A 13631-nucleotide genomic window follows, 5' to 3' on the forward strand; every position below is an offset into this window, starting at 1 on the left:
AACCTCTCCGTCAGTTTTGAAACTAGTAAAGGTCATATGACTCCAGAAAAGAGAAAAAAAGGTTATATGGTGGGCATACCACCCCCACTATTTTCATATTCCTCGAACCCAAACAGAACTCTTAAAGACTTTGTGGGCTAGACCCCAACCAAAGCCCACTTTCCATTGGGCGTCACATGTTTTCAAAAAGGGGAGAAAAATCAGAAATAGCCAGATTTACAACTGGTAACTAAAAAATAGTTACAATTTCAAAAGTATTCGAAATTTAGCCACTTTTTCATTTAAAGATAAAATCTGAACAAAAACACCCTTAAAATCCAAAAATATTCCAGCATAATATCAGTGTTTTAAAAGGCGTGGGCGTAAAGCGAGGCGTTTTACATGTGCCTCAGCGGGGCGTAAGCCCCGAGGCACGAGACGTAAGCTCCATAGGTATTTAATTTTTAATATTTTATAAAATAATATAATGACAGTAAATATTTATAAACAGGTAAAATTGCATAAAAATTGAAGAAAACTATATATATGTGTGCTCCATCCCCACAAAAAACTAATCAAAACAATCTATTATACGTTACTTACAAGCACAAGTAATTTGAGTCTAAAAGAATAAAATTTTCTATATGGAGGAACAAAAAGGATGATTAACCTGTAATTTGAACTTTGAATTTGTTGCTATGAAGAAGAATGTAGTTCTTTTTGTATTTGTAAAAAAAAAAAATATTCGTTGCTTTTGGGAGATATTAGCAGACTAGCGGACAAGTGGGAGATATTAGCAGACTAGCGGACAAGTTAAAAATTTGAAAAAATCAAGAATTAGGGCTTAAATCAATAAAAAAGGTCTTTACTTTTAAATTTAATACTTTTGAGTTCCTTTTTAAACCTTTTGAGTAATTACCAAACTGACTTTTGAGAATTTGGGTATTATATGAAGGACTAATTCAACAAATTTTGTTTTAATTTGAAAAAGTCTCTGGGCGTACACCCCGAACGCTCGGGCGTACGCCCCAAATTGCGGGGAGTACGCCTCTTGAGACTTTCGCCCCACACCATCGCCCCGGGGCATTTTTGGTACGCCTCGCCCCGGGGCTCGCCCCAAAAACGTCTTTTAAAACAGAGATGTTGAAGTTTGAATTTTTTTATATATAACATTCTAGTACAATGTGCTGGATTTTCATAATGTGTTGCAGTTCCAATATAATATGCTGGAAGTATATACAGGAGCTCCACAATCCAACATATTATACTAGAACTTTCCTTGTGCTGGAGTTCTAACATATATACTATACTGGAAGTTTATACGCTTGAGCTTTATAATCCAGCATATTATGCTGGAACTTTTCATGTTTCAGCAAAATAGTGGCTATTTTTCAATGACTTTATAAACGCTGGTTATTTTTCTATTACCGGTCCTAAAACTGGCTAACCTATTTTCACCGCAAAAACAAGTTTTACTTTCAAAAGTTACACGAGCTAATTCTCACTGGCAAATTGAACGTTAAATTGCAAAGTGTGAAACATTGGTTATGATGGAATAGTAAATACATGTTCCGACACAATTGGCCATTCGGCACTAACTTAAACAACCGCTAGCCCATTATATTTGATTACAAATTATAGCAAAAACTTATTGCATTGGCTATAACAAATATTCACTAACCCACCTTATCTTTTTCATTCTGCCTCTTTGCTACGCCCAGCTGTACCATCCAAACAATTATCATAACCCATCATAAATATCAGTCTTTACTTTATCAATTTGATAGTTCCTGTAGTAAGATTGATATTACATGCACTTAATAGATTTTATTTTTAGTCAAGATATGGTTACACAGAAAAAAATGCTATACATGGTGTGGCGGGGGTATTGAAGTCTTTTCGGGTTAAGACTAAACATGTATTGCAATCGATTTTATTTTTAATCAAGATATGGTTACACAGGGAAAAAAATGCTATACATGGTGGGGCGGGGGTATTGAAGTCTTTTCGGGTTAAGACTAAACATGTATTGCAATCGCGTCGCTGCCATCTCTAAATTAGTTATCAAGTTTGAGAAAATTCTGTCTTCAGTTCGCCCTCTTTCTTTTAGTCCCATGACGTTGGTGCGAAGGGATGCTCGAGTTGCCATCTCGTGACTATTTTAGAGGTAAAGTAATTGCTATATAACTAAAGTTCTCTTTAATGATAAATTTGAATTAATTTATTCTAATTGGAATTATCTTTTTGAATTATCGGAGTTTTATGATTGTTCTTTTTCAGATAACTATGCATAAAGTTGAAATATATGCTAAATAGACTGTCACTATACAAAATATATACAAAAAGACTGTCATTATACAAAAAAAATATACTAAATAGACTGTCACTATACAAAATATATACAAAATAGATTGTCATTATACAAAAACAATATACTAAATAGACTGTCACTATACAAAATATATACAGAATAGACTGTTACTATACAAAATATATACAAAATTGATTGTCACTATATAAAAAATATACTAAATAGACTGTCACTATACAATTTATATACAAAATAGACTGCCACTGTGCAATTTATATACAATAACTGTCACTATACAAAAAATATACTAAATAAACTGTCACTATACAAAATAGATATTTCGGGCTATTAGATGTAATATATTTGGGCCGAAGAGACATTTCGGGTTAATGGAGGAAAAACATGAACTATTAAAATTTTGAGGGGTCATAGAGAATTATTTTCTCTTCTTAATAGCGTGCAGTTGGTTTGTGACTTTGGTTAGTAACTATCTATTGCATTATTTGCATCCATCAATGAACTATATGTTCCCATAGAGGAGAAAATGTGATTTTGAAGTACAGCCTCAAATAAACAATTAAAGCCAAAATAAATGAATAAAAACCTCTTTATATTTTGATAGTATAAAAAAGAAAAAGGAAACTGTTTAGTGGGAAAATATGTGTAAAAGGATCATACCAAAGAGAAAAATAAATTGAGGGGAAGTATTTGGTCTGTTTCATGGGAGAACGTGGAGAAGGTGCCATACACTCTTCAACTTTTATCCCACCAAGAGAACATACTAACTAAATTATAATAAAAAGAAAAAGTAAGGCATTTTTAGTAGTTAGAGGAATTTTTTTCCCGAGGTAGTTAGAAGAATTCAATGAAGCTCAAAACAATTAAATTAGTCATTCTTGTATAGCACCTATGCTTTTCCTTTCTGAATAAAGGTCAATTATCCAATATGTTTCGTTTTTTCTTCCAAGTTCATTGCCTGTGGCTGCGGTATGTTGGAGCTATACCTGGAACTAACTCAAGTTTTGTCTTCTCAAAAAGAATATTTCAAGTTATGATATGTAAATTACTCCTTAATTAGGAGTCCAATATATGGTGGAGTAGGTGAAGGATTCAAAATTCGTATTCCAAATTAAATAAGCCCGTCATCGTATAGTCATATTGCAGCTAAATATGTTGACAAGTTTTTAAATATGCATCTTTTGGCACTTAATTTAGTCGTGTACCCTGTCTTTTGATGTCTTTTGATTCAATACCTTAAATCCTTAACCCTATAATCCTAAATCAGTGTCTTTATGGGGGCATATCATTAAATTTTTAGGTATTTACCGACAAACTAACGAAAGAAGTACTATTAGAATTATTCAAGGGGGAACAAAGGGGAAAATTAGAAGGAAAAAGAAAAACAAAAGAGGCCGGAAGTTGAAGGAAGAAAATGCATTCCATAAAATTCTATACATAAAATCATAAAGTTCAGAAAGAAAAAAATCATACTTAAAAGAAGAATAAAGTTAGAATTTCTCGAGCCCGTTTATGAGCTGCCGCGTTTTATAAGTACCAGTGTTTTAAAAGGCGGGAGCGTGAGGCGGGGCGTTTTACTTAATACGGGGCGAGGCGAAAGTCTCGAGACACGGGGCGTAAGCCCCACGGATCTTTAATTTTTTTAAATTTATGAATTAATAATATAGCATTATAATAAAATAAAAATATAAAAGATACATTAAAAGTTCAAAAAACTAAAAACAATTAAAGAAACTCATATAAAATAAAATATTTAGCATATTTTACAAGTATAATTAATATAATATTGTTAAAGTTACTATGAAATATGAATTAACTATAACCTCTTAACTTTCAAACAATTAAAAATTATAATTTCTTAAAAAATATTATCAAACTGCATATTTTACCTCTTTAAAAGTAAATTCTCAATAAATTTTATCAACACTGTAATTTAAAATATTACTCCTTCTTGCGTAAATATAAAATTATTTTTAAATATTTAGTAAAAGAAGAAATGTATGATAATTTTGAGAGACATAAAACTAAGACATGAAGATTTGTTAAGTAAAGATATAAATTTTAGTCATCTATTTTTAAAAGAAATATTTAAATGATATTCACCCTCACGATATTTTCAATTAGTAAATATGCAATACACTATGGTTTGTTATTTGAGTTATTTACAATTTTTATATTCCTATAGATAAAAAGAACTTTAATCATTCATTTGTTAAAGAATTTAAGAGTCAACGGTGCAAATTAATGAATTCAACACATGATTTGCATAGGAACTATAGGGCGAGTCCCGAGCGTTGAGCGTTAGGTGTGTTTAGGGCGTACAGTCGGACACTTGGGGGCGTAAGCCTCACAGAACTAAACCCCACACATGAATTTCAAGGCGTTTTGATAGTGCCCGTCCCGGGACGGATCTCAAAAAAGCCTTTTAAAACACTCATAAGTATTGATGACAACATGACAAATTTATCTTCGAAAATAAAATCATTACTAAACCACCATTATAGTAAAAGGTGTAGAGACACCGACTTCCTCACAGCCTACGCAGTAACGCAGCAGGTAGAGGCTCTGATTTAATTTCTTATTATTAAATTATCTTCTTGTCCTTTGTTCTTACTTTTTGTTTTGTACTTCTCTTCTCTATATGCCGTATAGAAAAAGAGAAAAATAGATAGACTTATTACTAGAGCCGAAAAGACAGAAGAGAAGATGGGCAAGTTGATACTTTGATCCATGATACTTGTCTTAGTGGACATATCTTGTGATTTTCTTCTTTATTGTTTTTTCATCGCGTTCCGTATTTGTTTTAGGGTCCGGATAATTCATATTCGCATCGAAAATTTCAATTTGATGTAATGTTCTCCCTATCAAAGATGACTCTAATTTTAAGGTTCAAATTCGAAATCTCTGATTAAAAAATATATACGTACCTATCACCCACCCACTGCAACCTTCAGTAGTATATATGTAGTTAAGATTTTCATTGTTGTTATACTATTTCCAAAAAAAAAAAAAAGGAGTTTTCAAGAGATTTCGTTATATAATTCGTCATATTCTACCTTGACGAGTTGACCATATCCAATTGGAGATCGCATGACATAATATCCATGTTATTGTCGCAGGGATTAATATAAACAATGAACATGGAAAATTTACGAGTGTTAGACCAAAAGGTCTTTTCACATAGCTACATAAAATGAATGTATTTTTTGTTGAACTCGAGCCACTTCATAAAACATTTTTTTTGATAAGAAAAATAAAGAAATGATAACAATTTTCATTGTTCGAGAAATATCACACAATGAACTTATAGTTTGAATCACGATACACATAGTTATTGGCTAATTCAATCGCATTTCCCCCTTGCTTATTATATATCAACTAATTAATCACCATTCAATATTAAGTTAGTCGGGGTCAATAATAAGAATCATCTACACTTATCTAATATTTTCATGGATCATTAAGTTATGTAACTTTTTTATTTTATCCAGATTTGAAACCAACACTCTTGAATTTTTTGTTGGCGGGTTCCAAACCTTTAAAAGAGGAAAACCTGAAAACTGGATGGGAATTGACAAAATTCGGCATTCTGATATTCTTTCTTCTCTCACAAGATATCTAATCAATGAATCCAATGGATTAAATTCCAAATAATTATCATGCCAGCTTTTTGCTGGCCCCCAATTTAGTGGAAGAGAGTTTCAGAAACTGAAACGAATCCGAATATATTGGGATCACGAACCATTTTCATAACCCCCCCCCCCCTCCCCCAAAGAACAATAATTAAGTGAATAATTAAAGAGTTCAATTAACTTTATGTAATTGTGTATAGAAAGTACTAGTTTCTCGGCACGTGCGTTGGATGTGTATGCCGAATCATGTAGTTAATATTAACTAAATAATCATACTTGAAGAAATAAAGTACATGTGAAGATTAATATGAATTGTCTCATCGTGACTAGTCTATTGAGGGTCAAAGTGACTGTATATCGTTTGAATCTACAAAAATGAACAATCAAAATATAATTAGATAAAAAAATTACTTATTTTTTAATTTTATGAGGTATAAAATTGTAATAAAGCGTGTTTCACCTAATAGTTCCTTATAGTTGATATTCCGAGGACATAGAGTTAAAATTATTGATGTTCGTAGCTCGATAGCATTAATTTGACACATATATTTTTAACCAACATAAATGATAAAATTGTAACGACATGCTATTTATTTATTTTAAACTCACATTAGGAGTGTACATAAGTCGGGTGGGTTCGAATTTTTCAATTATCAAACCAAACCAATGGTGTCAGGTTTTTAAATTTATAAACCAAACCAAACCAACAAAGTTGGGTTTTTCAATCTCGATTTTTCTTAGGTTTTTCGGATTTTCGGAATTTTTTTTCCGGTAAAGTTTTCATAGCATAAAATATGTAACTTGTGCTCCAACTATATAATGTATTTTCCAAGAAAATAACACAATAATATGAGATAAGTCATAGCATTATACTAAAATATTCAATAACAATGATAAAATAATAAAATTACATAAAATAAATATTGCTAATTAATAAGCCATAATAAAAATTAACATAATCTAAAAATACTATATAGGTCATGCTAAAATAAGTATAGCTAATAAGTACTAATATTAATTACATAACTAAACACTAAAGAAAAAGATAAACTAAGTTATGCATTTTCATTATAAACCAATGTAAAACTAAAATAATTATCCAACACTATCGTCATTCCTAGTATTGAATTGAACTTTTGTTAGCATTAGTATTGATTTGAACTTTGTTTGAGTTACTATATTTATGGGCTTTAAAATTTATTTACCATTCAAGAATGTTAAATCTAAACTTGAAATAATACGTTAAAAGATAAAAATGTGAAAAAGTTTAAGAAATATTTATAAATTACATTACAATAAATATTTATATGTATAAAATATTTTTAAAAATTATATAAATGTACTATCGGGTTGGTTTGGTTTCGGTTTGACTTTTTTTAGTTAAAACCAAACCAAACCAATTATGGTCGGGTTTTATTTTCTAATACCAAACCACATCGGATTTTTTTTTCGGTTTGACTCGATTTATCGGTTTGGTACGATTTATCGAATTTTTTGTACACCCCTAACTCATTATTTACAGTACTATTATAATGGTTAGTTATTCCTAGTTGACGTTCCTTGAGCTTTCCTTTCACACGTTTAGTAATTGAATTAGGTCTACATTTATTATCTAATGCAACTCTTCATAATTTTATGATAGTTAATAGCAACGAGGAAGCTGTCTAATGTAAGCCAGGTTCTTGTATTGATTTAAGGAGGAATTTATTAATTTTCTTAAGGGTATTATAGTCTCTTAGTTTTATAGGGTCATTTAGGTCTTTTAACTTTCACTTTAGGCCTTCACACTTATAATATAGTATGATATGATGATATGATATGATGATTTATATAATTAAATTAATTATAAGTTAAATACACATAAATTTTGTGATAACATTGTTGAGTGTCACATCAGTTGGAAATTAACTGATGTGTTTACTTATGTGATCTTTTTAAAGTTGAGTTTGACTAAGGTCCATTTTTTTTTAATCAAACACTAATTGTTGACGTATTAAAATGATAATTAATATGCCATACAAGCTAAATTCACTGATACTGCAAATAATCATTATGTCAATACATATAATAAGAATGGATGAATCTGACCCTGCAGGAAATGAAAGGGTCTAAGCATTGGTAAGGAAGCTTTTTAAGGATGCCAGCTTAGCTATTGGCATAAAATAGATTTAATTATAGTCTCATCACTCTAGTTTTTCACTTAGGCATAATGCAAACTAAAAGTGCATTATTCTATGCTTGGGGAAAAGCAGTGTGGGAACAATTGTTTCGTCAAACTTAACTTAAAGCACCCTCTGATTATCTTAATATATATAGTTTATTGTCAAACATTTGTATAAAGAATAGAAAGTATATTTTTCTTAGAGGGAAAAGTTCATGATAGTCTAGCTCATAATCTAGTTGTTGATAGGCTTTTGGACCATATGCAAATCTTCGTCTCAAGCAATGATCCAAAGAAGAATCCCTTTCTCTTTTAGTTTCAAATTCCAAATCTATATTTAGTCCCACATGAGTCATGATTTTATTTCTTTTAACTACTTTAATTAGATCTAATGATGCGCTGATCCTCAAATTAAATTTCATAACATGGCCTACTATGTTTAAGAACGTAATTTAAGTAAATATTTAATTGGATGATGAATAATTTAGTCACGGAGCGGCTTGTGTATTTTGTATAATTAAGGTGGGTGATATTTTTATTTTAAAAATGCACTTAGAAATCTTCTTTCTTAATTGCATAAATTAGTATAAGTTTCTTTTTTTTCCTGATAAAAATTACAGTATAAATTACTCTGCAAAATAAGAAGAAAAAAAAAATAGTAATGCCAACCGTCTCTTAATTTTTTAGAAGAAATTCACTCGGACATTTAACATGAGCTTTGCGTCAATGCCGACACATGAGGGGAACCAAAACCAGGAAACAAGCAGAACGATATAGCTGATATTAATGTGTTCTTAAAAGAAACGAAATTCCAAATAAATTACACCTTAGGACAAATCTAGTTTGCTCTGATCGCCGTAGATTTTCTGATAAAACAGGTAGTAAATGATTTAATACAAAATTCAAACATTAATACAATTTTTTTTTTTTGGGGGGGGGGGGGGAGGGATATTATTGTTTTCTTTCTTCTATACTTATTTACAAAAAAAAAAAAAAAAAAACTAAAAGAAAGGGTTCAAACTTTCCTTGAGAAACCTTAGTGAAGAAATTCTTGAAAAATGAATATCAAGAAAAAATAGTAGTAATAACCTTGCATTTAATTTATGGTTGATCACTTGAAGTCTCAGAAATGCTCTCTAAATGAGGTCTCCATACACCAACTCTTCCTCTTCTTCTATCTCTTTGTGTTGAGATTTTCTCCGACAAAATTTCACTCAAATATTGATCATTAGAAACCATCAAATTATTGCTATTACTATTACTATTACCATTATTTCGGCCAATATTCCCATGATCATGAGCTTGTGGTAATGAAGATCTTGTCTTCTTTTTCTTTGTTGTAGTTGATGATCTTGAACGAGTTTTCTCAGTTGAAGAAGGGATTGGCATAAGGAAATAAATCTTGCCACGTTGAAGTTCAGCATCAGGAGGAACTACAACGATCTTGGGACAAATTACCCCTTCTTCTGAGGAATAAGATGTTGATGGCTTCTTTAGTACATGTTTAGGGTAAAGCTTCATAATCTCAGCTGCTTTTACATGAGTTTCACTTATCTCTTCAACTTTTCCATTAGCATGAACTATTCTAATCACATCAAGTGCCCCACACGGTAGTATGCAAGATATGCAACATCTTATTGCGTTTTTCATTGCTATTTTTATCTTGCTCTCTCACAGAGGGATTTTCCAAAAGAAGAAGAAGAAGAAAGAAAGAAGAGAAGAAGGGGGAGATATAGAGGGAGAGATGAGTAAAAAGGAAATAGAAAGAGAAGTATTCTCTTTTCCTTTGTTTATGTCAATGAAAGTAGCAAAATAAAAAGTGAAGAGGGGGAGGGATATAAGATATTGGTATCAATATCAATCAACTTGGTATAGTTTTTGTTACTAGAAATGATAGAGTTTATTATATGCTTTTGGGGCTTACTTTTTTTTTTTCCTTTTCTTTTTGTGTATACTTTTTCTTTTTCCTCTTTTCCTTACTTTTTAAAAATTTAAAATACTTGTTTGGGGGAGTTGAATTCTATGGCATGAATAATTGCACCTCATTTTTGTACTTTGGTTTTTGGATCCATCATTCAGGGCCCTTTGCCATTCAATTCCATTCCCCCATAGCCCTTAATTTTCTGAGTTCAATAATGGGAGTTTGGCTGCGTATGCATGAAAGCTTAGGGTCTTGGATGACCCCCATGTTTGTCCATGATTGGAATTGCCAAGTCAGCACAAGTGGGGGCCAGCATTTGCTTGAAGCTCAGACACGTGTCAGGATTAGAATTTGACACCTGTCAACATTTGGTTGAATTCTCCTGGTTTAGAGAGTAGGTGAAGAGGCTAATTAGTGTAGGGTCCTTGTTCAAGATAGAGCCAAATAGAAATATGAGAAGAGAATAGTGTTTTAGAATAGACAGGGTATTAGAGGATGGAGAAGGTTTCATTTGGTCCGTAGCTCATTAGGTTTAATTAAGAGTGAAAAGGAAATGGGGTTTTAATTTTTGCTATTTGTTGGAGTGGGTGGAGGGAGAAGGAGATATGGGGGCATAAAGAGATATTCTTTTGAGAGGAGTTTTTTGTGATCTTTCAATATCCCAAAACAAATCATGTGGGTTTGTGGTTTTCATTGGGAAAGTGAGGTGTTGATAGACTCCTTTTACTCATCTTAAGTATAGAATGGATTTTGGTTTTGGATAGTGCTTTGACTAATGTGGAGTTGCTTGTCCTATTTACCCTAGAAAACATGAACTTCTAGCCACAAATTAAATTAAACTGTGCTTTTTTTTCTTCTTTTATCATTACCCAATATCAATATTCAAGAGATAAAAAATATACACTATCAATCTCTAATAATTTAGTTGGACTTTCAAGATTTCCTTTTTGAATTTGAAGAGGTGGGATTCCAATTCCAAGTACTCTTCTTTCCCTTAAATAAGTAGTAGTAGTATTCAAATCCAACATCATAACACAAAAGAAAATGGTTCATTCTGATCTGCATATCACAAAGTAAAAAAGTTGTAACATGATTGATTTGATGTGCATTACATTGTTATAGAATAATGCACCATACATTTACTTAGCGGGCCAACAAATGAAGCTTTGCTTAGAGCAGCAAGGTAAAAAAATACAAAGAAAGTTTAAAACTGTAGGTATAGTTAAACCTTATAAAGACATTGAGTTTTGCTTGGTTAATTTTGGTTGTCCCATCCAAGCTGTGGCCCAGTCATTAAATGGTTCAGATATGGATGATAGTGGGCAACATGTGAGGGCATGGAGAGAAGGGTCCATATGGGTTTGGAGAATGCAAGGGGGTTGAGAGGGGGGGGGGGAGGGGTTCTTATTTTAAGACAGATACAAACCTTATGATAAAATCTAGGATTGATTAGTTGGATTTATGGTTGATTAAGTGACTAAAAGTTTGAGATTAACCTTTATATATAGTTTATACATTTTATATCTACGAATATAATTTACCTATTATAACATATCAATTTTTATGTTTGTTTTATAGGTTATCAATTCATGATTGTCATAAAAGTTCCCTTTTTACATGATTTGATAGTGTAAATAAATTTATAGTGTTAGTGTATACTAATTAAACTCGTAATCTATTATGAGAGGTCAATTTGGAGTGATAAAAAGAAGAAAAGGGAAAATATGAGATGGATCATGGGCTGTCGGATAGCTTTAAATAATTGACAATAGGACAGTAGTGATAGGAACTCTTCTCTACCATAATTCTTTTGCCAATCATCTTCTTTGAAGAAGTTACAAAAAGAGAATTTTATTACCTTCTGACATATTTATCAATATATATATATATATATATATATATATATATATATATATATATATATATATATATATATATATATATATATATATATATATATATATATATATATATATATATATATATATATATATATATATATATATATATATATATATATATATATATATATATATATATATATATATATATATATATATATATATATATATATATATATATATATATATATATATATATATGTAAGAAGATCAAAGGTTTGGCTTCATCTTAGAATTGTTTTCTATATTAACCATGATGCAATTTCCTATATATTGTTCCAGCTCATGACTAGCTAGCATTTTGAGACTTCCTCTTTCTGGAACTGCTAGATAAAAGAAAGACTTTATGTTTTGTACGCGCTGATAATGTCAAGAATTTTAATATTATCGGATTAAGTTGACTTATGAAACTCTCGATCTCAACTATCAATTCTAACATGGTAATTTGAAAAATATAGTAGTAACATGTGGTACTTGAACATATTAAGGTTGGTACAACTTTGTATTTCGTTAGGTGACAGAGAGAAGAAAGAATGAAAAATGCCACATGTAAACAAACTTGATAATAGAGTCAATCAAGAAGAAATACTGCCTATACTCGAATTAAGAAGGAAAAAGTACATATAGCATGTGAAAAACATAGATGATAATCTGAATTGATTTGTACTTCAACAACTCTTGATGCTATTGATGAAGAGGACTGATCCTCAACTTGTGTGTAGTACCTATCAAACATATCTCTTTAATTAATGGGTGAAGAATGAAGGAGAACTTTTTGAGAATTTTGAGACTCAAAATACCTTTTTAAGGCCGACCAACGCTCATTACGATATACATTTGATAATGAAGTTTCATAATGAAAAGGAATGCAACATACTGCAACTGGTTAAAATTACGGTAATCGTATATATATATTTTTTTTACATTACCAACGTATTTAAGTTAAGCCCTTGAATATTTTACTACTATAGAATCAGATATAACATACTGAAACACTTTTTATGACATTGATACCAGTTTTTGGTTGATATAGTTTTGGTAAAAATAAGAACCGATTTTTCTTTGATCTGATCCTTCATGGAAAAATGAGGGAGACTTTTAATTGGGGAAAGAGCAAATTTTGTGTTTATATCAACACAATCTTCCTCGTGTCCCTGACTTCCACTGGACATCAAAGTATGTGCATTTTCAAGCCATAACACAATCAAATGCATGTCCCATGTGTTTATCACATTGAGGCCATTCATAACAACTTATAAACACAACTGATTATTCTATTAGTAATTAAAAGAATATAATATTGACTAGGAATTTCTTATACATATTGACTTGGGAATCAATTGATTTCCATCCAATTATCCAGTAAATTAGGCGTACACAACAACAACCCAGTAAAATCCCATAAGTGGTTTGGGAAGGGTAATATGTACGCAGACCTTACCCCTACCCGAGAGGTAGAGAGACTATTTCCGAAAGACCCTCAGTTCAAGACGACGAAAAGAAACACTATATCAGTACTATCAAAAGAAAAATCAAGAAATAGAGTGTTGCAAAAAGTTGTTTACAACTGTTTCCTCTAGATAGGTAAGTGAATTATACATTTAAAGACCTCCTAATTGGTCCTAACCTTTTTTGTTCATTATTTTGGGGAGAAAAAAAACATGTACCTAATATTGCCGAACCCCTTGATTTTATTCACCCGTTTATT

At 31.0% G+C, this 13631-nt stretch overlaps 1 protein-coding gene across 1 annotated transcript; it reads right to left on the minus strand.

Annotated features, from left to right (window-relative positions):
* Positions 1-8963: 8963 nt before the first annotated feature.
* On the minus strand, positions 8964-10028 carry LOC107815232 (uncharacterized). Its single transcript, XM_016640786.2, has one exon. The coding sequence runs from the start codon at positions 9749-9751 to the stop codon at positions 9203-9205; it is 549 nt and encodes a 182-aa protein (XP_016496272.1). The 5' UTR covers positions 9752-10028; the 3' UTR covers positions 8964-9202.
* Positions 10029-13631: the final 3603 nt, after the last annotated feature.

The sequence above is a fragment of the Nicotiana tabacum genome, chromosome 17 (genome assembly GCF_000715075.1).
Source record: "Nicotiana tabacum cultivar K326 chromosome 17, ASM71507v2, whole genome shotgun sequence".
NCBI lineage: Eukaryota > Viridiplantae > Streptophyta > Magnoliopsida > Solanales > Solanaceae > Nicotiana > Nicotiana tabacum.